This window comes from Petaurus breviceps, unplaced genomic scaffold (assembly GCF_028583685.1).
Source record: "Petaurus breviceps papuanus isolate PSGF00001 unplaced genomic scaffold, PetGlider_PUasm1.0 220, whole genome shotgun sequence".
In the NCBI taxonomy this organism is placed as follows: Eukaryota; Metazoa; Chordata; class Mammalia; order Diprotodontia; family Petauridae; genus Petaurus; species Petaurus breviceps.
Genome location: NW_027185876.1, coordinates 14,916,518 through 14,943,521, shown reverse-complemented (window position 1 = coordinate 14,943,521; position 27,004 = coordinate 14,916,518). Strand labels below are relative to the sequence as shown.

At 40.6% G+C, this 27,004-nt stretch overlaps 1 protein-coding gene across 4 annotated transcripts in view; it reads right to left on the bottom strand.

Moving 5' to 3' along the window:
- Positions 1 to 1,227: 1,227 nt before the first annotated feature.
- UAP1 (UDP-N-acetylglucosamine pyrophosphorylase 1) overlaps positions 1,228 to 27,004 on the bottom strand; it is a 48,316-nt gene continuing 22,539 nt past the window's right edge. For 3 of the 4 annotated variants that reach the window (XM_069094658.1, XM_069094661.1, XM_069094660.1), the window contains 7 exons: positions 21,013 to 21,185; positions 11,562 to 11,755; positions 9,889 to 10,029; positions 8,726 to 8,914; positions 7,075 to 7,125; positions 2,917 to 2,983; positions 1,228 to 1,668 (listed from right to left, as the gene is read on the bottom strand). In XM_069094658.1, coding sequence (XP_068950759.1) covers positions 1,576 to 1,668; positions 2,917 to 2,983; positions 7,075 to 7,125; positions 8,726 to 8,914; positions 9,889 to 10,029; positions 11,562 to 11,755; positions 21,013 to 21,185 — 908 coding nt within the window. In that variant the 3' untranslated portion in view covers positions 1,228 to 1,575. The remainder of the gene's footprint in view (positions 1,669 to 2,916; positions 2,984 to 7,074; positions 7,126 to 8,725; positions 8,915 to 9,888; positions 10,030 to 11,561; positions 11,756 to 21,012; positions 21,186 to 27,004) is intronic. The other variant, XM_069094662.1, reaches the window with a different exon arrangement.

The window sequence follows — 27,004 nt, the reverse complement described above, 5'->3', positions numbered from 1 at the left end:
CACTGTTGGTGGAGTTGTGAACTGGTTCAGCCATTGTGAAAAGCAATTTAGAATTGGGCCCCCAAAGCTATGCATACCTTTTGACCCAGCAGTATCACTATTAACCCTGTAAACAAAAGAGTTAAAGAAGAAAAGGACCCACATGTACAAGAATAGTTTTTTGGAACTCTTTGTGGTAACAAAGAATTGGAAACAGATGGGAGTGCCCATCAATTGGGGAATGACCGAACAAATTATGGCATATACATATCAGAGAGTACAATTATTGTAGGAAATGATAAAGGGGATGGTTTCAGAGAGACATGGAAAGACTTGTAGAAACTGATACAGAGTGAGGTGAGCAGACCCAGTGGCCAATTCATACAATTACAGTAAAAAACAAACAACTTTGAAAGATCAACAAAATGACCAACCAAAATTCCAAAGGACTCAAAGTGAAACATGTTAACATGTTAACTAACTCCTAATAGAGAGGTGTTGAGCTTGGCATATGGAGTGACACAGTTTGGGGATTCGGGGGTGGAGGCGAGGCATGGTCAATGTAAGAATTTGTTACTTGATTCTACATACTTGTAGGAGAGGTATTATTTTTCTTGCTTTCTCAATTGGGGTGTGGGGAGGGGAAGGTGGGAGAGAGAGAATGTAGATCTGAAAAAAAAATAGAATTTAATTTAAAAAACTCTATCTGGGGGGCAGCTAGATGGCACAGCGAATAGAGCACTGGCCCTGGAGTCAGGAGGACCTGAGTTCAAATGCGGCCTCAGACACTTAACACAAAAACTAGCCGTGTGACCTTGGGCAAGTCACTTAACCCCAATTGCCCTCCAAAAAGCAAAAAATTTAAAAAAAAACTCTATCTGGGAGAAGGTACTGATGCATTTAAATATCAAAGTCTCAAGCAAAATGAAAGCAATACCAAAGATAAAAAAGGGATAAATCCTGAGTGTGTTGTTCAAAGACTTTACAAGCTTTTCCTAGAAGAGTCTCTTTTTTCCACACATTATCGCATGGTAGTTCATAAAAGTCTCAAGTTGCATATCTTCTTTTTATGTGAGCCAGGTAGTAATGAGATTTAAGATTTAATGGACTTCTCCAACTCTTTAATTTCTACAAGGTCCAAAACCCAACAACAAGAAGAGGAGTTTATGGTCTAACTTCTTGTGTTTTTTTTTAATAAAAAGGTAATGTCTGAGAATATAAAAGTCAAACTTAGTACCACATAAGTGATTCATGTACAATGGTTTATTACTATATACAACTTCAAAAATAAACATTCCTCAATTCCAAGTAAGACAGCAAGAAACACCCCTGATGGTGTTTAAGCTAGAAGAAATTTCCTTGTAGAGCCAATATTTTCCTTGTCTGGGAAGAAAACGTACAATAAAAAATATAAATAAGAACTTCAATGAGCCAAAAGCCAGAAGGAAATCACTGCTCTCAGTCTGGGTGTCGAGTTCTCCAGGGAGTTTGCAATAGCTGGAACAAGTGAAACAACTACTGCCCTTTACATTCCTTCCCAGCTGGCCCGTTACAAATGAAAGGGACTCCTGTGGATATATGGCACCACCGCGCAGTTCAGATGCCATTCTTCACCAGCTCATGGACACCATTCTCGTCAATGATTAAAGGAGCATGGAACTCTTTATCTGCCACATAACTTTCGAGGCCCTAAAGATGGAGGAAAAGAAACACAAAGTCAGAAACCTTCTGGGCTTAACTCTCAGTAACAATGAACTCAAGTGAGGGTATCCTAAGTTGGGCTAACATGAAGGAGGCTTACTGGCCCAACACTGAAACTTAAAACTTAAAAAGAGGGAATCAAGTCTGTGAGTATGTCACACTCACTTCACCTCAAAGTGCAAGGGGACAACAATCACTCTTCCCAACCATCCCCACTGCCCAATGTGGCTGTTTCCAGCAGGAGATGGTCTCGGAAGGCAGACCTACAACACTGTCTGAGTGATGCTGCCAAGGAACACAATAAGAATAAAGCACCCAAAGAGGTCTAGAATTTTCTATTCAGAAGATTTTAAAAACTGAACAGATTGTGCATCCAAATAAGTTGGGTTACATTAAAGATTAAAGTTATGATGCATTAAGTAGTACAAAGACAACCTATATTGGTGGACAATGTGTAGCTGGAATCCATTAGGCCCCAGTGACATCCAGAACAGCAGCCAATTCAATCCCACAACAATTTCATCATGAGTATTTTATGTGTAAATATATATGTGTAGAGAACAGTGCTGAGATCTCTGGTGGGGTTTGGGGAAGGAAATTTAGAAGCCTCAAGCTTGTAGTTTACTAGCACCAAACCATGCTTGTGGCATATATATAGTGGGGTTTTGGGGTTTTTTTCGTTTTTTTTTAAGTTTTTTTGCCTTTTTTTTTGGAGGGCAGGGCAATTGGGGTCACGCGACTTGCCCAAGGTCACACGGCTAGTTTTTTTTGTGTTAAGTGTCTGAGGCCGGAGTGAAATCCTCCTGATACCAGGGCCGGTGCTCTTTTCACTGTGCCACCTAGCCGCCCCCTCATATAGTGTTTTAATGGCAGAAGGATCCAGATGCAGGGATCTGTAACCTGGGGTCTGTGAACTTAAAACAAAATTTTTTTGGATAAATATATTTTATTAGAATTGGTTTCCTTTAACCTTCCTAAGGATTCAATTGAGAGAAGGGGTCCATCGACCTTACCAGACTACCAAAGGGGTCCAGGACACAAAGGTAAAGAGTCCCTGAGACTGCAGATATCTAAGACAAATGCAATTTCTTAAATTTGCTCCCATAATACATCTCTATTCTATCAAGGTATACGTAGAAAATTTTTGACAGTTCTATGTTCTATGATGGTTTTGTGGATAGATACAAACTTAAATAAAAACTGAAGTATGTGGGGGTGTATAATTAGTGAACTTACTTCGCCAGCATAGGAGACAAGAGGTGAGATTTCACACTGAATGGGTAGGTCATTGGCATCCTTCAAGCTAAAAAAAGAGAACACCACCAAAATAAAAAACTCCACTTCTTTAATTATTTACTAGATTGAAAAGAGATGGTGCTTGCAACTTCCTTGAAGCCTGGGAGATAACACAAGTCGCTCACTGACACATTTCACATCAGCACCTGCACTCACCACGCATTCAGTGAATGCATTTCACACCAACAACAGGTCCTAGATTGAAAAATGCTCAATTCTTGGGAAGGCACCTTCAACTGCTGTCATCATGGTTATAGAACCTATCAGGGACACATGGTAGTGATTTGCCGTTCAGTCTTTCCAGTCATGTCCCACTCTCCATGACCCCTTTTGGGGTTTTCTTGGCAAAGATAGTGCAATGGTTTGCCATTTCCTTCTCTAGCTCATTTTTCAGATGAGGAAACTGAGGCAAACAGGATTAAGCAACTTGCCCAGGGTCACACAGCTGGCAAGTATGTGAGGCCAGATTTTAACTCAGGGAGATGAATCTTCCCTGACTCCAGGTCTGGTGCTCTATCCACTGTACCACCTTAACTGCCCCATGTTAGTGATAACTGATAGCATAAAGTTGTTCACGTTAGAAAAAGATATTCAGGGCGGCTAGGTGGCGCAGTGAACAGAGCACCGGCCCTAGAGTCAGGAGGACCTGAGTTCAAATCCAGCCTCACACACTTAACACTTACTAGCTGTGTGACCTTGGGCAAGTCACTTAACCCCAACTGCCCTGCCTTCTTCCCTCCAAAAAAGGGCAAAAAAATTTTATATATATATTCAATGGCATTACTATTAAATCACTTCATTCATATTAACAGACCCTATCCTCTCCTACATCTTAGAAATAGTCTGATTTCCAAAAACATCATTAGCCTTTTATGTTATTTCTCAGTACCCGCTTTTCTAGAGAGGGGGATGAAAGGACAGTTTCCCAAATAAGCCAGGCTGATTCATTTAACAAGAAAGGATTGGCCATTTTTACTTCCAAAGTAGTTCTCCATGACTATTACCAAAGACCCTTTCAAAGAAGTGGCACAGCCTTTGCATTTCAAGTTGATAGTGACCTACCTCCTGTTCTGGGCCGACTCCATCGGTATCACAGCAATGACAAGGACAAATTCACCACTTTCTTTTGGATACATTAACTTAATATTTAGTCCAGTTTAAGACCCCAAGTTTCTGAAATGTTAAAGTATTATCAAAACCAATAATGTTGGCGATCCTTTTTAGTCCCTTGGCTTCTGGCCTGTATGTGAGACAACGACCAACGATACTAGAATCTAATTTCCTGCCGACCTTGTGCCATCCGCTCATAACTGTTTCAGAAGCTCTGAGGTGAGAGACAGAACTGCAGAGTGGCTAGAATTGACCTCTGACCTCTGAGTTAGGAAGTTTGAGCACAAGGATTCCTCAGCACCCCAGAGGTGACACAGGTTCAAGGCTTCAGTGCACGTGCTGAGGGCACCTCCAACAACGAAATCACAAGTCTGAATCAAAATAAAGGCCTGTAGGCACTGGCAGAACAAGCCAACCCAGCCAGAGTTCTTCCTGTCATCACCTTTAGAGAGAAGCAGGCTGCCCAGCCCAGCAGGCAAGGCTCTCCATGACCTCACTTTCAAGCCAGGCCTAGCTCCCTGCACACCGCAATGTGCCATGTTCATTCTCCACTCTTTCTTTGTGCTTCTTTCTCAACTCAAATAAATGCCCCATGCCCTCTCCTTCTGCCTCCCCAAACCCCACCAATGCTTGTCAGACCACACTGAGCTCCTGTTTCTCTGACTTGCCACGGCTCATCTATTTTTATTACTCACGTTGGCACTTAACTATAACTAGCTTTGTAGTATTATTTTCACTATTTCATTTTCAACCAGAATACAAACTCCTGAAAGGCAAAAAACTGTCATTCTTAAGTTTCTTTTTGTTTTGCTCACTGACTAGTATACTGTTATGGACAAAACAGAAGGCACAAAAATGCTTTATTCGCAAAGATTTTAGGAGCCAAAAAACACCTCACAGGACCAGTGACTGGAGAACTTCCCTAATACAGTGAAGTGGAAGATGGAAGCTTAAAACCTCAAGGCATAAACAGATGGCCCAATAACAGCTGCAATTCTCCAGCCTTTGGCATCTGACAGAACTGCCCCCCCCCACTCTCCCCCAGGTACTAGCACATATGTATCATTTTTTTTTTAAAGCAATCGGGGTTAAGTAACTTGCTCAAGGTTACACAGCCAGTTATTTCTGGGTGTGGTGCTAAGTGTCTGCCCCCAGATTTGATCCCCAGGTCATCCCAACACTGCAGCCGGTGCTCTTACTCGCTGAGCCACCTGGCCGCCCACTGTGTATCATCTTTTGATGATATTTCCAGGTCACTGCGGTTTCTTACCCTTTCCATCAAAAATGCCTCTGTTTGAGTTTGAATGCAGATTGAAGCAAACTACCTGCTCTCTTTCTTTTTCTTGGTTGGTTTTATTTTCTCTTTCCCATTGTTCATTACATCCCTTACAATCCTTTATAAACTGACTCATGTCTAATGTGAAAGTATTTGCAGATCCTATACTTCATTGTATGCCACCATGGGGCGGGGGGAGAGAGGGAGAGGAAATTTGAAACTCAAGGGATTGTGGAACTGAATCTTGTAAACTAAAAGTAAATAAATTGATAAAGACAAAAAAAATTTAAAAATAAATATATTTTTGAAACAAAAAAAAAAAAGCCTCTGTTTCCTCTACCCCTGTGTTGCTTCTTCTCTCTCTACTAATCCCCACTTCCATTCAATCTTGTCCCTGGCTCCAAGTTGCAAAAAAAATAAAAATTATTTTAGCCTCTCACAACTATTTTAGGAAATTTTAAATTAGACTTAATTGGTCCAAATGACAATATCAAAAATGTTTAAGTACTAAAAAAGAATGCTAACTCTTATGCTCAAACTCTTATTTTAATTGAGATTACTAGAAGCTACAAGGTAGACATATAAAGAACTGTTTCTTCCTTTTACTATAGCAGCTGCTGAAACCCAATGACAAGAAATCTGGTTTGAAAAATCACAAAGATGGTATACCAGTCAACAGTTTTTAAGAGATCAAAATGAGCTGCTCTGACCATTCACTAAAATGAACCAAAACAATGAACTCTTTTCCTCATCCACAGGTGCTGTCTTACAGGACAACTGTAACAGATCTTCACCCACATTCAGTAAGACCCTGGATGGAATTCACATGTACTACTCTTGTCAGGACCCAACTGTGTCACAGTGGTGGGAGAAAGCCCATGGTGAAGTTGATTTCAGAGCTGCCCTATTTAAAAAAAAAAAAAAAGCTTCCCTTCCCAGAGGCTCTTTTCTCAATTTTTTCATTTTCCAATTCATTTTACATTTGCATAAAAATTTAAAAATCTAACTCAAGCCAAACATCTTCAGAGTATATAAAAAAGATTGAGCTGACTCTTCAGGTGCAAAGATGGAGATTTCATCATATTCTTTGCTAGATACCAGGCTGAAGAAAATATGTCCTGGTTCTAGCTGAAAACTCCTTGTCAGCATAAAGGGGTAAATTTTTTTTCTATTCTGTTCATTCTGTTCACAAAGAAGGCAAACTAGTCCACAACGATTAAAGAGAAGAGCTGTGAGAAATCTCACTACAAATTTGGGTCCCTGAGATGAATATCTATGTCTCAGATAATATGTCATCTTTCTGTAGGTAACACTTTCTTCTCCCCCACAAACACAATTCTCAAAGCTAGGTGTAGAGAATGTAATTTTTATCTATGGGGATGTCCTAGAGGGTACTGTGAACCATGCCCACTATTGCTGCTCTGCAACCTGCTCTCACTATGCAATAAACCTATTCACTGCACATCTGGCCACCCCTTGTCAGATTCTTTAGTAAAGCATGCTCCCAGCTCAACCATGCATAGCGATTCTCTGCGTTAGTGTGTCTTCCAGAGGCCTGCTACCAGGAAAGCAGTGAACCCCACCAAAAGCTCAAGTCAATCTCCTCCCCCAAAGGTGGCTCATAGCTTCAGTACTCCGAGCTGCAAGGCCCATTAATACCCAGGGAAGCATAGCCCCATCACCATGCACTGCAGGCAGCCAGGTATATTTACTTGTGATTGACATCAGCTGTGTGGGTCTCTGACTTTCCATTTGTAGTATGGCTATGTGGGAATAAACAAGCATTAATGGGAATGAATACAAATAAAACAATAATAATGAAAGACAATGAGCATACAAGATACTTGAGTAGCCTACTGGTACTTTGCTATTAATGTTGAAATTGAAAGTAAAACAAAGAAAACCAAAGGAAAAAAAATCAAATGAACAAAGTTATGACGATGACCTACTTCGGCATATTCACAGATCAACCTTGTTGATCCTTATGCAGAAATCTGCTGACCTTTTCTTACAATGGAAACAGTATGGCACCAACAGTATGAAATGCACATCACACAGAAGAGACTTTATCTATCATCTAGTCTAACCCCTGTCCAAATCATGAATCCTATCTACAAAATCCTCAGCAGGAGAGTTCTTCAGTTCTAAGAAAACATCTCCAGTGAAAGGGTGCTTGATGTCCACAAGCACCCCTGAGCAGCCAAGTCATAGTGTTATTAGAGTCAGGACTTCAGCAGTAGCTAAGTGTTTAAACATATAATGTGAGAACCATGCAGTTTAAACCTAATGCATCATTTTATCTGGATCTTGACTACTTCTAGCTATAACTAATTCTGACAGGCCAAAGTATTATGGGTTCTTCATCCAGGAGGGTCAGGGCACATTGGTGAAATGCACTTCCCTCCAGGGCACCTAAGGGCACTTAGAGCCATGGTGACCCGATTTGCCAGTCTTCTGAGACCCCTCTGAGGGTGAGGGGAGCCCCAGTGGGCTCCAGAGGGTGTGCCTTGAACAGCCACATTTCTATAGCAGCAAAGCAGCTGCTTCCAAGGAATCTGGAGGTATAGGAATGGGAGAGAGAACTTAAACCACAGTGGAGAATACCACAGAATGGAGATGAGAAGAGGAGCTTAACCTGATTTCCTTCGGTAAGGGGGACTCCTAGATGAGGAAACTCTACCAAGGCCAGCTGGTGCCTTCTCTGCAACTGAAAGCCTTAGAAGGTTGCCTAGAGCTGTGGTGTCAAACTCAGATAGAAACAGAAGGAAATCCCTGAGGACCACATACTGACTTAGAAAACCACAAATTAACATTATCTTTGTCATGATGTATTTTTATTTTGTTTTGTCGAACATCTCCCAATGACATTTTAATCTGGCTCGGGCTGCACATGGGATTGTGCCCCAGCTTGGGAAGGACAGGCACAAGTCTGACACCTTTGGCCTAAAGCCCCAGGGTCATGCTGCCAAAAATGTGTCTGAGATAGGACCCGAACCCAAGGTCTTCCTGGCTTCAGGACACTTCTCTGTCCACCACAGCACGTTGCCTCTTTCACCACATAAAAAGCGCATGGAATATAAAAAGAAAGTACTTGCCACCTACTGTTCAACAGTTAACTAATAATAAGATGGCATATTATGATAACAAGCGATTCAGGGTAGCTAAATCTTTAACTGGAAAATAATCTATTTTTCTCTGAGGCCATCATTACAGACCAATTCTTCACACGAAGAACAGCTCACATCTCTATATTCTCCTTTTTAAGAGCATGGAGAGTAACAGACTATGTGAAAGAGAAAGGCAAAGCTGCACAGTGCCAAGGGAAATGCCTGGGGGCAGAGAGTCAGCAGGAGCCCTACTTACCGAGGGATGGCAGGAAGGCGAGACCCATTTTCATCTATGAAGTGGCCCCCAGCGTTGAGGACCCAGCAATGATGCAGAGACATTAACGCATGCCGCGCGGTTGTAGGATTGTCCTTCCCATTCTGACTGTCGGCATTCTTTAAGGGCGAGAACTCATCTTCCCGCAATACTTCATACACCACAAACTTCCTGGAGTAGAACCATAAGACACAATTATGAAATAATGCAAGCCTACCCATCTCTCAACATAACTGTGCTCTCTATAATCAATACTACAGTCTCTCAATATAATCCCAAAAGAATGCTACATAAATTAATCCTCATAGATCAGTCTCAATCCTCCACACCAGAAACTTGAGGTTTTTCTCTCCAATGCAGAATTGAGATGGCATGTTCATGTCTCGAATGAAAAGCATTATTTCAGAAAAATTAGAAATCTTAACACGAGAAAAAACTATGCTAAAATCTGTTTTGAGCCAAAAGTATCACCAAAAAAAAAAGATGCCAAAAGAGCTTTTAAACATGTTGATGGAGAAGCTATTCAGAGCAAGGGAGATGTTAGCTCTTGTTCTCTCATGTTAATCAAACTCTGAGAAGCTCATTTCAAAACAGAGAGCTCTGCAGTTGCAAAATGTTGCATCGAGACAAACATTTATCTGCAGATCTGAAACATCTCTTAAATACAAAACAGTCGATCCTTCAGCTTAGCTACACAGGCTTAGAACCAAAAGAAACGAGTTCATGGGGCAGCCAGGTAGCACAGTGAGTAAGAGCACAGGCCCCAGTGTCAGGATGACCTGGGGATCGAATCTGGGTTCAGATACTTAGCACCACACCCAGAAATAACTGGCCATGTAACCTTGAGCAAGTTACTTAACCCCGACTGCTTTAAATAAAAAAAAAAAGAAAGAAACGAGTTCAGTTTGTAAGGCAGCCAACCAGATGAGGTAAGTGATAAAACCAGGAATCTATCCCATGGACACTTCTAACCAAAGTGCTAGGACAGAGGCTTCACACAGGGCAGAGATATGAAGTCTAGATTGAATACTGGTAATCACCACAGACATAATATTCGCTTATCAAGTGTTTCTGTGGGGTAGCTCAGTGAGTAAGAGATGGCATTACGTTTGTTTAATCTTGTTTGGGCTCAGTAGAAAACATACTTAGCAAACTGAAAGATGTCGAAGACAAATTTTTCCATCTTTATCCCATTTGGTTTGTCTGGCTTAATGAGCTGCCCCTGGGTATCCACATATGGAATCTTCTTCTGGGCTACGTGGTGCTGCAACTGTGGTTCATAAATGCTAGGTGGGGAAAAGAATGAAGTCATCAGTTCCCAGACTTGGAACGCTGGGTAATCTATTTGTATTACATCTGTCACCTAAATTTCCAAATCCAAATTTGCCTTGATCATTTAGAAACATTCAACATCAAAGCTCCCAAGAATGAAATATTAAAAGTATGTAGTACTAATTGTTAAGTTTAACCCACTTCTAAATTATAAAATGAACAAACTTGCCTATTCATAGACTTACTTTATTCATAATAGTCACATTAAAGAGACCAAAAATATAGCACAAATTTATGAATCTGACTTCATTTCTCGGTTCTTTTTATGTTTTCCTTTTAACTCCACCTGTTTTAATCAAGAAGAAGATACCCAGAATGGCGAAGGGACCACAAACAATGTCATAAGGTTGGTGTCTGATGCTACTTTCTTTTCAACAATGAGAACATCATGGGTGAACATTTACTATTAATATCCATTTACTATAAAATGCTAAAAGTTTCTCCTGTAAAACATCCTGTTCTTCTTTCCTCCAGTTCTCCAAGATTACAGGACAGGTGCTCTTAGTATCTCAGCATATCTACCAAGAAATATGACCGGATGCAAAAGTCCATCTGAGTTAAGATGATGTTTCTTTCCCCTCCTCAATTCACACTCCCCAGAGGTCTTCTGCTGCTGCTACCTCCACCTTCACCCCACTGCATATTATGAAGTGGCCCTTCTTGGCAAATCTCTCTACACGAACAAGTGATCCTGGTCCGTTTCGCCTTCCCTTCTCCCAGCCCCCACTCTCTCACTAATCCTCAATCTCTCCTTGTCCACTGGCAGCATCCCTGCTGCCCACAAACATGCCCAAATCTTCCTTATCCTCAAAAAGCAAACAAACCAACAAAAACCCCTCACGACCCATCCACCCCCGTGTTTATAGTCCCATCGTTGTCCTCGCTTTGGCGGCTAAACACCTAGGATAGGTGAGTCCACTTCCTTCCCTCTCACTCTCTTTGCAGTCTGCTTCTGATCTCACCATTTACTGAAAGCCACCAATTACCTCTGCCCAATCTAACAGCCTTTTCTTCTCAATTCTCATCCTTCTTGGCCTCAGACACAAAATAATATTATTATTAAGTAATAAAAATCCTTTACATTTGTACATAGCTTTGTAAAACCATTTGGCATATTCATTACCTCATTTAATCTTCACAGAACTATCAGAGAGGGGCAGAGTAGGAATAACTACTCTCATTTTACAGATAAGGGAATGACTTTGGAATGTGTAAATAATTTCTCTCCAGTCATAGAACTGGCAAACCTCACTCCCTCCCTCTGAGGGCAACTGTAAAGATCAGGTGAGATTATGGATACAACAGATGAATATGGACATGTATAGATGATACAGTGTCAGGGAGACCTTGCCCATAGGCCAGTCGGAGTCTCTTGGCTCCTGATTTGGGTGGTTACTACTTCAAGCTGCCAGGAACAAAAGCTGAACATTGGGGGATACAGAGGAGGGAGTAAAGAGGAGGAGCAAGGGCTCTGGAAGGTCCATACTTGACCACATCTCTCAGGAAAGGCACAGTGAAGAAATGATTGGCAATGTTCCCTGCGTTGAACAGCAGCCGTCCATCAGGGCTTCGCCTCTGGGCTGTGGCCAAGGAGATTTCACTATATTCCACCACCTGGTAGACACCATCAACTCTACACACTACCCCAACGGGCTCCGTAGGATTTGTCTTCTCCACAACCTGCCCACAAGTGAAAGAAAAGAGAACACACTCAAATGCGGCCAACTTGCTTCAGCATCCTTTACTATGATTTTACTTAATTAGTCTTTCTCTGCTAGTAAGAAAAAAAAAGTAGAACTTTAGAGTCAGAGATTCTTAACCCTGGGTTCAAAAACTTTTAAAGAAATTTATTTTGATAATTCCATTTCAAAATAATGGTTTTCCAGGGGCAGCCAGGTGAATAAAGTGATTAAAGCGCCGGCCCTAGAGTCAGGACCTGAGTTCAAATCTGGTCTCAGACACTTGACACACAGCTGTGTGACCCTGGACAAGTCACTTAGCCCCAATTACCTTGTTTTTCCCCCTCCAAAAAAAAATGAATTTCCTTTGTAATACTGTGTATTTTACTTTGTGCTTTTTAAAACATGATTCTTATAAGGGGCAAAAAGATTTCATCAGACTGCCTACACTAAGGGGTCCATGACACAAAAAAGACAAAGAACTTCTGATTTAGAAGAATTGTCAGACTGGTCCTCAGTCATTAGACATGTCATCCTTTGCCAAGAATAGAGACAAAGACTGTCCAGCTTAGGAGAACCGAACAGAGATTGTACTCTGTTAGAATAATTTTTAAGAAACCAGGGTCAACCTCACACCATGATGGAACATCAGACCAGTGACAGAACAGAGACAACAAAACACTAGATAATCTAGCTAATCTGGATTAGCTGGAGAGCTTTACATGTTTTTATATAGAATACTTCTTAATTTCACATGGAAATGCACTGTCTCCTTCCTAGCCAGTTTGTCTAATTAGAATCTCCAATTAGAAGATTCATTTTTTAAAATACATGTATAAATACATAAAATTCCAATCTATACATATATGTTTAAAGTGAAGTAGACAAAATAATTAAACCTAGAGCTTAATCCCAGTTCTGACATTAAATCTGTGCCTGCAATCAAATTACTCTACCCATTAACAGTTTCTAAATCTATCTGAACCTAACCAGAGCTAATCAAAAGATCAATGAAGTAACATGATTCTTTGGGATTCACAAGAGACAGGTGCTTCAGGAATCGACACTATTCTTATTTTATTATCCAGATATTTATCATGTTATTCTCTTCCAAGTACAAAAGTCAATTTCAACATACACTCATCGGTCCCACCTAGCTAGCTGCTACCGTGCCACTAATGAGCTATGATTAGGGTGGTCATTCTACATCTCTAGGCCTCAAGGTCCTTAACTGTACAATGAAAGGTCTGAGCTAGATGGTCTCCAAGGCCCATTTTAATTCTACTCAATTATGTACATGTCAGTTATGATGATGGTTCTGTGATTCATAATCAATGGATATTCAGACAAGTAAAGAGTCTCAAAAGCAGACAGAATTAATACCAAGCAATTGGATGTCCCTGAGTCTAACAACGGCTTTAATGTGTGAATCAAAGAAAAATAATTGCATTCCCAACCAAAAATGACAGAAAAGTGCCAGGTGTTTGGAAAAAGAAAGAAGAAGAAAAGAGCAAGAGAGAGAAACAATCCCCAGAGCGTGACCAGCTGGTTCTTTACACAGAACCTTCTAGGCGATGTGACTGTACAAGAAGGCAAGCTGAAGTCTAAGCCTTGAAATAAAATTGGCCTTTCTGTCATATTCCCATTTACACAAAACAAAGACTTAACATCCAGGCTCAAAACGTATGTGTGTCAAACAAGGAAGGGCTACACTACCTGCCGAAAGCTTCAGAAGACCTTTCTTAGGGACTTACAAGAATATTATGAGAGAGTTGTATAAAAAGCACCAGTATAAGTTTCAGATAGGAAGATGAAAGCAAACATGCAACAGAGAAGACGACACTGGAAGATTTAAGAATTTTGTTTCAGGGTGGCTAGCTAGGTGGCGCAGTGAGTAGAGCGCCAGCCCTGGAGTCAGAAGGACCTGAGTTCGGATCCGGCCTCAGACACTTAACACAGATACCCAAAAAAACCAGCCATGTGACCTTGGGCAAGTTACTTAACCCCAACTGCCCTCCAAAAAGCAAAAAAACAAAAACAAAAAAAGAATTTTGTTTCATTTGAAGACATTTCTTGGTTTCCCTAATTTATAACTTAGGCTGCTTGAAAAAAACCCTTTTTTAGTTCTAATCCAAGCTGAAGAACCTTCAACTTGAAGCAAACACTCATGAGAGGCAGAGTGGGAGAATAGATGGAATGCAAGATGTGTTGCCAAGGAGGCCTGGTTTCTAATACTACCTCTGCCACTTTCTAGGTCTAAGATCACAGGAAAGTTCAATGTTACGATGATAAGAAGCCAACACAGTCTGTGACGATACCGTTAACCAAGTGAATCTACTGCCACACATTCAGCTGACAAATCATTGAGAACATGATGTGTTTCCTCTGTCCAGCACCTAGGACCACTTCTTACATAAGCGAGTGATGAAGTTTTATCACTTGCTTCCAAAGAGCTTATCTGGAAGAAACATCAGAGGACAATCAGAGCAACACTGAAGCAAAAGGTAAGCTCACTGGAAAGATAAAGCTGCATGGCAAATGTCTATACTAAACCATCCCTCGTTCAGGTCATAGGCCTATTCGTGTTAATTAAGGGATGACAAGGACCAGCACTGTCTGATATGAAACCTAGATCCAATGAGGACTCAAGAGTTCACAGGAAGCACTGAGAAGATGCCAGTAAATTATATGTATATATGTATGAGCTTGTGTATGTATATATACATACACGATATATGTATATTGTATGTGTACATATATCTATATATGTATATATACATGTATATATGTGTGTATATGTGCATATATGTATACATCTATATGTGTATATATCTGTATGTGTATATATGTCTGTGTGTATATATCTGTATAGATATATGTATGTGTATATAAGTTAAATTTTCCCCAATTACACATTAAAATAATTTTTTAACATTTAATAGTTTTGAATTTTATATCCTTCCCCTCTCTTCCCCCTCCCTGCCATGATAAGCAATTCAATGTGGGTTATACAAGTGCAATCATGTATAATATGGATACCAATAAATTCAAACAGTATAGGATTCTCTTAAGAAATCCTAAAGAAACACAAATAACTCCAATGAAGATGAATGTGGCTGTACAAGGAATTCATCACAACTCAGATTTTTGAAATGAGATCCACCTACCTAATAGATAAGTGGTCAAAAGACATGAATGAACAATTTTAAAAAGGATTGAAAGGCATCAATAACCATATGAAAAAGTTCCCCATATCATAAATAAATGAAACAAGAATTAAAACTAGAAAGTTTTACCTCATACCTGTCAAACTGGCAAAAATGATAAAAGTTAGAAAGTTAGAGCTAGTAGGTAGGGATGCAGGAAGAAAGGCACCCTAATACACTGTCGGTGTCACTGCAAATCAATCTAACCAATCTGTGAAACAATCGGGAATTAGATGATTGACTGGGTTCCACAGGTTCCGAAATAATCACCTTCACAAGATAAAGAAAATCAAGTTAGAGAGAGGTTCTGAAAAAATATATGGCAATTTTAAGGGACTGCTTGCTAGTTTAAGATAAGTCGAGAGTGTGTGAAGGGCAGCCAAAAGAACTGATGTGACCTTAGGATGCATTAAGAGAAGCCTGGGGTCCAGAAGGAAGGGGGTAAAGGTTTTGTTGTGTCATACCAGCATCAAAGCAGTCTCTGAAACATTGTGTGCAATTCTAGACACCACATTTTAGGAAGAATCATATGCTGGAGTACTTCAGAAAGGGATAACCAGTATGGTGAAGGGTTTCAAGTTCATGCCACATGACGATTTGATGAACAAAGTGAGAAACCTTCAAGAAGGGAATATTTAGGGAATATGTATCTGAACAGCTGCCACAAGATTAGACTTGCTCTGCTTGGATCCAGAGGACAAAAACTTGGAAATCATGAAGAGGAGATATAGGCTTGATGTAATAAGAAAAAACTATCACAGCACTATCAAAAACTGGAATGAGATCTCTGGGAAAGGTGTGTGTGTTCCTTCTCCTTGGAAGTCTTCAAGTAGCCACCTCAGGGCTGCTGGCGAAGGTTTGATTAGATACCCAATGATAACCATCCACACTCACATTCCTTGCTACCTTTCCAGATCCAATCTTTCCATTTTCTGGATACACATATCCAGCGATTTTGTTCCCAGCCAGTAATATCTCACATCTTCTGGTACCCTGTAGATTTCCAACCCGGGGCTAAAATCTGGACTAAGTTCAGACATTCCATCTCCTTCCATTGTAACAAAATGTTTCTCTGGCATCTTTAATGTTACTGATTTTTTTCAGCACAGAACAGGTGCAAATAAGTAATAAGCTCAATTTCAGTGATGGAATGTTTTGAAATTGAATTGTTTTCAATTTTACCAAGTATCATGTAACTATTATGAATACATTTTTCTCAATTTTCAAAGTACTTTAAAAATTAGACATTTTTATTTTCTTTTTTCCATTAGAGTATCAGCAAATATTTTAGGGGAAAAAAACAATAGATGCATATTTATTACTTATTTTTATGGGGTTTTTTAGTACCTTGCACATTTATAACAAGTGTTCAAAAATGAGTTGGATGACTGAATACTTCTAGTCCAGAGGCCTTTGAAAATGTTTTCATTTATTTTTACAATATCTTTGTAACAAGAAGAATAGAGGTAGCTAAAAAGTCAAAATATTGATACAAGATAATCAGAAAATTAAATATTTCACATCTATTCGATTATCTCCTATGACTACCATTTCTAAATATCACAAGAAACCACTCCTTGATTTTGTGGAATCTAAACATGGGGGGGGGGGGCCTTAAAAGCCACTGAGTCCAACATCCTCCTTCACACAGAAATCCCTTCCACAGTGTTTCAGAGGCAGCCATCTATCTATCCTCTGCCTAAACACTTCTGGTGGAAAAGAGCTCACGACAACCCATTCCACTGCTGAGCTGTTCTGTCAGATAGTTCTGTGGTGAAGAAAACAGAAAGAGCTCTGGACTGGGGCCTCAGGAGATCCAGGTTTGAATCAAAGTTCTCAACACTAATGTGTGACCTAGATCAATTAATAACGATCAATTAATAACAATCACTTATTGTGTACCCACTAAGTGTTAGGCACAAGGAATGTGGGAGGGAATAATACCTGATCTCAGGGAGTTTATCTGCGGGGGGGAGGGGAGGCCGGGATTGGAAGGTTTACACAGAGAAGTAAACACAAAGTGGGTACAAAGTAAATTTGGAGGGGGAACATTTAGGAGAAACTTGGGAGGTCTTCATGTACTCCTCATGCTGTGCTAAGCTTTGAAAGAAGCTAGAGATTCTAAGGGGGAAAGTGAGCAGGAAGCACAGCACAGGGACGGGAAGAGCCTGACCAGAGGCATGGAGATGGAGAAAGCATGTAAGCAGCAACAAGCAAGGCAGCTTGTCTGTGAAACATGGAGGGGAAGACACTGCAAAAGGCCTGGAAAGGTGGTTAGGTTGGCCTCAGATCAGAAAGGGCTTTAAATGCCAAACAAGGTGCAGCTGTGAAGCCCTGGGGGAGCATTCTGAGTGACAGTCAGAATATATTCATGTCACTTTGGATCTGAATGGAGGCAGGAGAGGTCAGAGGAAGAGAGACCAAACCTTGACCAATTGGAGGATGAGCCTCTGTTTCATCACCCATAACATGGGAATAATAAGCCTTATGCCACCTATCACACAAGGCTGTCACAAAAATCAAATGAATGAGTGAATGAAAAACATTTATGAAGTGCTAACTACATGCCAAGTATATAGTACGACACTGAAAGTAAAAGTTCACTGCAAACCAGAAAATGGTATACTAAATGACCACAACGATACTGGTTCAGGGGGTGGAAAAAAAGCTAAATGTCATATACTTAATAATGACCAAGTCTGGCACTGGAGTATAGTTAAGAAAATGCACTTTCCTCCCGTTGTTGAAAAGGTAAGGGACTGTGGGTATAGAATACAACATATACTGAAGCACTGCTTGATTCTGCTGTTTTATCATTTTTCTTTTTTAATCTTTGTTACAAGAGATGGCTCACTAAGGAAGGGAAGCAAGAATTGTATCTATTCAGGAATAAGTATCACATAAAAACAACAAGGCATCTATTTTTAAAAGGTATTTTGTGACCCTAAAGCAGTATATGTGAGTGAAAGCTAATATTATAATTATCACATTGAGCCCAAATCCTCCCATTAATACTAGTTCTGCCACCCAGAACTACAGTGAGTAGATCTAATTCCTCTTTCGCATGACATAAATGATCAGTTATTGTTATTCCCATAGTTATATTGGAACTAGTTAAACTTTTCTAAGAATGTATCAATAAAACATTTACTACCACTACTACAGCTCTTCAAAGTATATATACATCATTTTGGTTTAATAAGGCAAAAGACACTGATACATGTAGAATTATAAAATAGTGCTATCAGTGAAACTAGTCTAACCTGAATTTCCTGGTTTTATAGACAAAAAAGTCATACAATTTGCATTAGGCCCTAACTGGTCACCTAGTCTAACCCATATGAAAAGGAGTCTTTAATGTATGTTATAATGGCAAAAACAGCAGCTAGCATCAACAAAAAGCTTCTGTATTAACAGCACCTAGTGATGTGTAAGTGCCAGCGTTATCCCTATTTCATACGCGAGGTCAGGTGACGCATTCAGTGCCTCCGCCACTAGCGAGTCCAGCACGCCACCCACCCCTCTAGAAGCCCCAGCACCCCTGAATTCCAGTGCCTGAGTTTCAGTCTCAGATCTAGCTCTCACTGGGGGACCTCAGAGACAGCAGACACAGAAGCAGACTTGGAGGGAGCAAAGAGCTGAGCTCCAGGGCTGTGACTCTCTGAAATTCAGCTTCCTCATCTGTGAAGGGAGAGGGAGGCAATTAGACCAAATGATTTCTAAGGTCCAGAAAGGCCTCTAAATTGTATGATCCTTTTCTGAAGACCCTTTCTAGCCTGAAAAGCCCCGCATGCCACAAAGGATGCTAAAGTAATGTACAGATGTTAAGCAGAAGAGCGGCACCAAGTGGGCAAGAGTGAGAACTACATCTTGTTCCCACTGCTGTTCCTTGGACACTTCCTATCTAAATAGGGATGACAAAATCAATTTTAGATCTATGAGGACCAGGTTTTTTTTTTTTATTTTTGCTTTGTGGAGGGCAGTTGGGGTTAAGTGACTTGCCCAAAGTCACACGGCTAGTGTGTCAAGTGTCTGGGGCTGGATTTGAACTCTGGTCCTCCTGACTCCAGGGCCAGTGTTCTATTCACTGCACCACCTAGCTGCCCCCAGGAACAGATTTTAGAAAGAGGAAAAAGGAAGTTTTATTAGTCCTATGAGCTCTGTCTCTCCAGAGACCTCTAGCTTCTATATGTGTACGTCCTATTATTTTAATACTTCAAGAATTATAATTTTTGTCACTGCAAGTCAGACTTATTTGAGGGGTACTGTGTCCATAAAAAAAAAATACCCTACAGCCACCCTAATAACTGGTATAGGCTAGTATTAGACAACAGTCAGAGTCGATGGCCAAGCACATACTCCAGGCCTTTCCAAGCTAGGTAGGGCTCACCAGAGCTCGTGTTCTGTTGGTACAGCCTTCGAGAAGCCAATGTCAGGGAGCAAGGAGGCAATGAGAGTACAGCTTTCACATCATGTTGCAGCAAATTTCTAAGTATTCTCTCCTCACTAGTTGGAGTTTTTGTCCTTATTCTTCACTGTGACTAACCCTGTTATGGGCAATGGGGTTAGAACTCCAATCAATGAGCAGACCCACCACTGCCACAGAGTGTAAGCTGAATGCTACCCTCAAACCAAGGTTCCCTTCTGCCTAACATGGCAGGTCATTCTGATCCACATGGCTCTCAGAGGGAGGGACAATCAAAACCAGGCTGTAAGGCTATTTGTCCCTATTGTGAGCAAAACTAACCCAAGGTCATTTTTTTCAAACTCAAAAGTAACCGCATGGTACCATTCGCTAATCAGGATGCATTCTTCTAATGCCATTCTAACAAAACATTATATCGTTTTCATCTTCTCTAGTTCTCATAAAATATATGTTCTTGAATGTAATATACAAAGCTCCATAGGACATGACACTTATTTTGATTGCCATGGTGCTTTGATTAATGGCTAGGATTCTCCAAAAACCACTGGAACCCTGAAGAGGAAGAACTGTATACATTGGGAGGAGGGGTAATTTTATACTATATATGTTTAAACATAGAGCATATATAGATAGTACAGAGATATATGACATACATAAATATTTATGTGTATTCATATGTTTATTTATATGTGTATGTATATTTAATAAATTGACGTGTCCCTGATTCAAAGTTTGATCTGCACTAGATCAGATAACATGTGGAAATCAGTCCAGTAAAATGTTGAACAGTCATCAGCCCTGGCAACAAGAAACTAACTCTACCACTTACTAACAATATGACCATTGGCAAGTCACTTCTCCTGTAAAACAGGAAGAAGAGGGGCGGCTAGTTGGTGCAGTGAGTAGAGCGTCAGCCCCGGAGTCAGGAGGACCCGAGTTTGGTTCCGGCCTCGGACACTTAACACCTACACAAAAATACTAGCCATGTAACCTTGGGCAAGTTACTTAACCCCAATTGCCCTCCACAAAGCAAAAATTAAAAAAAATTTAAAAAAATAAAACCTCGGGAAGAAGAATCCCAATCTGGCACAGGGGGTGGCTGTGAGGCTAGTACTTTCTAACTCTTACAGCAATTTGTGAATGTCAGGGATTATCATTATCTCAAACCTCTTCAAGAGGCAAGTGAAGACTATTTTAAACAAATGGAGGGAAGGCAGCTCAAGCAAAATTCTTAAGAGGGAAGATAAACCAACCCTCTCCATAGCTATATTTAGATAGCCAGCAAAAAGGACTCACAGAATCTGCCACCTCTCACTTGAAGCAGACACCTAACCAAACTAGCTGCCAACCCCCAATGAGTTGCTACATGGAAGACAGCAGGAATGCTAAGTCATTTGAGTACTCCAGTGGAAAGGTGCTGGGGGGAGGAGGCAAACATCCTCGAGATTCCATTCCGGACCCTCTTGTCAGGCCAGACGATCTCCACCCCAGAGAGAATGACTGAAGATCTTCACAAAATCACCTCAATTGGACAAGTTTAAACCTAAGATAACTGTTAACATTATTCTACTGACTCACAAGGGACAAAAATAAAGACTCCTATAGTTAATCTAGGCAGGACATTACCTTTGCTCCACAGTCTGCTCCCTTTTGAACACAGAATCCAATGAAACGTGGGTCTGCTACTTTCACCAAGATGTTATCAACACAGTAGACATGGATTCCCCAAATGCCCCTTTTCTCCATATCTTCCACAATACCATGGGCTGCAAGAGCTCGATAAAGACCACCATTCCCATCTGAGAAGTAAAACAGTTCAATAATGAACCAAAGCCCACAAAATGTTACCCCAAAAGTCGTGTATGTTTCTAAGTGGATATGAGAACTTCTGAAAACCAAAGTTTCACATTGTAAAGTTAGAAAATCAAAGAAAATTAAATGTTCCAAAAAAGAAAGAAGTCAAATGCTAGATGATGATATACTTTTAAACAATGTTTAACCCAAATAACTAGGATATCATCTAAGTAACTTGAATTTTCTACCTCTTTTCTTTATTCAGTTTCCTCAAGTATGTCTTACTTAATAATTTGTAAAATACCACATTCTTTAAAAAGTAAATGTTATTTCATATGGTTTCAGATTCTATTAATATCTCCTTAAAATAAGCCAATTATTTAGTTACAGTCCCAAAGACACATTCTTCAGTCTCAAAAAGATGAATATTTGAAGGTGTTATTCAAAGTCACTTACCAATGAATCAAGCATGCAAAACGAAAATAAAATGGCATTTCTTAAAAGGCACCCCCCCACCACCCTAGGCACTTTCTAGTGTAGTTTTCACATATATTTTCTCCTAGAAAGCTGCAGGTGACCTTCAATAGGAGCACCCATCACACCTTTTCACAAAATAATGCCCACACTAATTGAAGATCTTTAAAATCTAAAACAACCCTCAAAGAAAAGAGTTTTAGGCCTATCTGCCTCCAGGTAATCACCTGCCAGCTGCCCATTTTCATCCCTTTTTGGGAGGTGAGGGTGGGAAGGAGACAATCATATCAGTGTGCACTTCTCAAAGCAGACTGTGTAAGAGGCTTCCTCAAATTATCTGATATGAAGGAGGAGTAAAAAATTAAGTTCTGAAGAAAATGGAGAAAAATATTCTATTCTAACAACAAGAGCTCACATTTACATAGAACTTAAAAGGTATGCAAAATACTTTTCTCCCACTAACCCTTACAGGTAGGTGGTTCAAATATTATTTTCTCCCCTTTCTAGATGAGGAAGCTAAGTCTCTTAGTGGTGACTCAGCCACGGACATACAGTTAATAAGTGTCTGGGACAGGATGAGAATCCAGGTCTCCTGACTCCAAGTCCAACATTTTTTTCTGCTACATCATGCTGCCTCTTGCTACAGAGGGGAGACTGTCGAAAGTTATTAGGTTCAGAGCAGAGCTATAAAATCTTTATGAGAAAGCTTAATATGCATATGTTGAAGGTTTCTTTAACATAAACAGGAGAAGGAAATAGGCAGGGTTTTGTAAATTATTTTCTTCAGCAGACCATAGCTTCATAGCCATGTAAGAAAGAGTGGTAGAATATACAGGATTTGATTATTTTTTTTTTAATCCTGATTCAGGAGAGCAAAAATGTAAGCCTTAAAGGCTTCCAGTAGGGCATATCAGACATACACATTGTGTTCCTATGACTTGCACATGGGCACACGGCTAATCAGCCTCTAAGACTGAACTTGAGCCCCAGGGTTTACATACTGCTGGATTCCTGGGATAGGCAATGAGAGCACCATCTCACTCCTACAGAGAGCCAAGGTGCAAGAACATTATTTCCCCAGGTATCAGAGAGTCTCAAAGTAGAGAGGGACGACCTTCAGGCAGGTCTAAGCCTAAGACCAAGAGCTTATCGGCAAAGATGAAGGAAGAGAGAAACTGAACGTAAAGATCAGGAAAGGAGAATCTAAAAAAATTATTACATCTAAAGTTTTACCAAATTTTTTTTTTTTACCAAAAACATTACCAAATTTTATCAAGCTTAATTTATTGGTTTGTGACTGAGATCCATGTTAATTCTGGAATAAGAAATGAACTACTAGCCAATAGGCAAATGTAGCATATTCCAGTGGAAGGAACAAAGGCTCCGTGGTCAGAGGCCTGGATTCGAATCCCCCTTCTGCTGCCTGCTGCCCGTATAGCTAAGAGCCTTGGTTCCCCTTATAAGGGGCAAAATCAGATGGCCTCTTAAGTTTTTTCCAGCCAATATCTATGATCTTCTGATTCAAATAAAAAGGCCAAGAATAAGAAAGACTAGCTCCAGCTACAGTTATTTACTCTAACATCATGACATGGCTCCATGAAAACACAAAATTACATGAATGAATGTTATGGGGAAAACTAGTTCCATAGAAATAATTTTTAAGTGCACACTGAATTGTGAAAAGCATCCACAGCCTAGCCTCAGGAGCATGACTGCCCCAGGGCTGCTCCAATGCTGGCTCCCATCAACACTAAACTGTTCCTTTGTGGGGCAGCTAGGTGGCCCAGTGTATAGAGCACCAGGCCTGGAGTCGGGAGGACCTGAGTTCAAATACGACCTCAGACACTTAATACAAAGAAACTAGCCATGTGACCTTGGGTAAGTCACTTAACCCCAACTGCCCTCCAAAAAGCACTGTTCCTTCGTACCATGTGGGAAAAGCTGAACTAGATTACAAGGGATTTTTGCCTTGGCAAGTTTAAGTTTACTGTGAAATGATATTGAACAGGACATCTTTATGAGGGGCATTCATGAAAGACTGGATTTTATTTAGAATATTTGCAACAGGGGCGGCTAGGTGATGCAGTGAATAGAGCACCGGCCTGGGAATCAGGAGGACCTGAATTCAAATCCTGCCTCAGATACTTAATACTTACTAGCTGTGTGACCTTGGACAAGTGACTTAACCCCAATTGCCTTACCTTCCCCCCTCCAAAAAGAAAAAAAAGAATATTTGCAACACTGTAAACTTCCCCTACTGTTATATAATAATAACAGCAATAATAATATTTGTATAGTGAACTGAGGCAGGGTCACACAGCTAAGTCTGAAGCAGGAGCTGAAGTCAGGGTTTCATGTACCAATTATTTCTCTGACCTGCTTCACGTTAAGCCCTTCTGAAATATCTAAAACTAAGAGAGTAATTTGGTTTCAAAGTAAAAAAGGTGAAAAAAATTATGTGTTCTTCCCCCAAAATAAACTGAAATTGAGGAATCCAATAAAAGGGGAAGGGTACCAACAAGGCACCAATATATAGCATGAGCAATGCAGTCTAATGGAAAACGAATGCCAGTCTTAGAGATGAAGGGAAAGGCAAGGTGGGGTGACGGGGGGTCCCAAGAAGTGCCTCCCATGCCTCATCTCTACCTCTAAAATCTTTATGTTTCAAGTCACTAAATGTTATGCAGCCAGAGGCCAAACATTGCGTTATCACAAACGGGCATCAAGACACAACTTTTCCCCAAGCAGGGGAGGTGTGTGTGTGCATACACACACAATTTCTCTACGTAAGCATGCACACATTCAGGCGCAATTTAACCTTGTGAAGTTAAAGAGGCATTTAACAGAGTCCCTGGCACATACCTAAGAGGGAGCTTTACATATGAAGGGCAGCTGGGCAGAGGGAAGAAAAGGTAGGACCTGGAGTCAGGAAGATCTGAATTCAAATTCTGCCTCTGACACTTAACTAGTTATGTGACTCTGGCCAAATCACTCAATCACTCTGGGTCTCAGTTTCCTCATATGTAAAATAAAGGGGTTGGACCAGATGATGTCTAAGGGCCCTTCCAACTACAGCTCTGTAATCTTACACTCATTTGGTCTGCTGTCCTGAAGTCTATGACAGAGGAATGTGACCCCCAGAACTCCCTTCCTTCACCTAAGGTGGCAGAACTGAGGTGTTCACTGATGGGTTTCCTAAGTTTGCTATCTGAACATTAAACTGGAAAGCCTCCCCTAGCAAACCGACAACTCAAGAGTTAGAAAGCTGAGGCATACAGTGCTCCAGGGGTTAAATGACGGAAAAATGGGACCAAACATAGTGCTCGGGTGACACGACCACGGAGGATGCTGGGACAAGCACTAAGGCGGTACTTAGGCACACACACGCTCTCTCTCGTTGCTCTAAACTTCAGAATAAATTTGGCTAAATGGAAGTCTGTACACACTTACAAGGAAAGGGACTAACCTGTGATATAGTTAATTGAGGGAACTTCCAGATAAAGGAACTCCCTCTCCTTATGAAAGCTGGCACCTCCTCTGCTCCTTCCAGTCTTAGGGAGCTTCTTGGAGCACTGAAGTAGACTAGAGCATTCTATTGAAAACTTTAATGAGATTGTTTGAGAGAATCCCCTACGACTGCAAGCCTCAAACAGAGACTTCTAGGCCCTAGAGGACGTCTTAGAACAAGACCAGAATCACAGAATCTTAAAGTCAAAAAGATCTTAGGTATTACCCAATACAATCACCCCCTTCACAGCCGCTCTAACAGTTAGTAAATAGCCTAATTTGAACACTTTTGGGGACAGGAAGCTCTCTAATTGAAAGATAACCATTCCATTGGCTACTATGTTCCTCTTAAGGTACCCTGGGTGGGCCCAGACCCTGCGATCCATACCTCACATGCTTCCTTTTACAGTCCAAGCTCAGAGAGGCCCTGCTTCTGCCGGATACAATGCTTTCCTCAGAAAGTTTCATTAAAATAATTTCTATCTACATCATCGGATTTTCATTAGTCAGAGCTTTCCAGGCTCCATGAGCCTCCTTCCCTTTTAGAATCTCAGCCCATGTCATCATCCCTAGCCTTCTTCTCATCTTTATGAAATCTGTTGTCTAAAAGTAGAAGACACAGCTGAGGCCCAGCATTCTCTTCCTTCCTGCTCTAAGACAATGTGATTATCTGGACTTCAGAGATCATTGTACCTTCCTTACTGGTCAGCATGAAGCCCAGGGAAGTAGGCTGAGTTGTTTTTACAACCTTTAGAGATAAAAATAAATGTGACAAGTGAAGAATTAAATCAAAGCTTTTCACAGAATAAGACTTACATCAGATTTCTGCAGAGCCAAAGATTCTATCTCTTTCCTTTATGCTAGTCCTACTATCTGTCTCAGGAAAGTATTACGCATATCTTCAGTTGATCCTCCCATAAGAATAACACCTTCTTTTGTCCTTTTCTCATCTCCTAATCATCTCTATCTAACAGGCTTCCAAGCTCTGGCTCAGTTTCCAAATACGCATAATATACTTACTTAACAATCTAGATTAACTCACTCCTTTTATTATAAAAATGTTATATTATTTTAAACAAGGTATATTTCATATTTCTATTTTCTAGTCATGAGTTCCATCCCACCAAATCTTGATGATACTTAAAAGACCCTTTCTACCTTCATGTGCTAAAAGTACAAGTTAGTCTTGTTTCATTACTCATATTCTATGCAATGATGGCCCTAAGTCTTCCTGTTCTTCTCTTCCCTACTATTTTCCCCTAAGAATTACTGTGTACCATCTTCATTATTTGAGTGGGGGGGAGCTACTACAATATACCTATAGGGTCACACCGGGTAGAAAGAACCACAGGAAACAATCTCGGCCAGCTTAGCACACACTTCCTCCAAAGCATCCCCATGAAGTGATCACCCGGCGTCTGCTTGAATACCTCAATGAACAGGAGATTATCTCACAAGGCAACCCACCCCATTGCTGAAGCTTTATTCTAATACACTGATGAAATCTACTCCCTGTTGTATTCCATAGAACACTGTACATCATTCAGACACCTCCCAAACCCAGGACCTGGCCTATCTAGAAAAGATCCTTTGCAGACATTTGCAGACTTTCCAATCTGGGCTTGTCCTAAGAGAACCAAAGGTTCAAGGCCATGGGTTCATCTACCACTAGATGGTACAAGGGTGGGGTTGGGGGAGGGCAGAGCAGGGAACTGTGGGCCTAAGTAATATTTCCCAAGTAAGAACAGACATGTCGTAAGAGGATTCATTATCCCTCTCCCAGTTTTATAACATCCAGAACTTTGCATATGACTTCTCACATCCATAAACTACTTCTTAACAT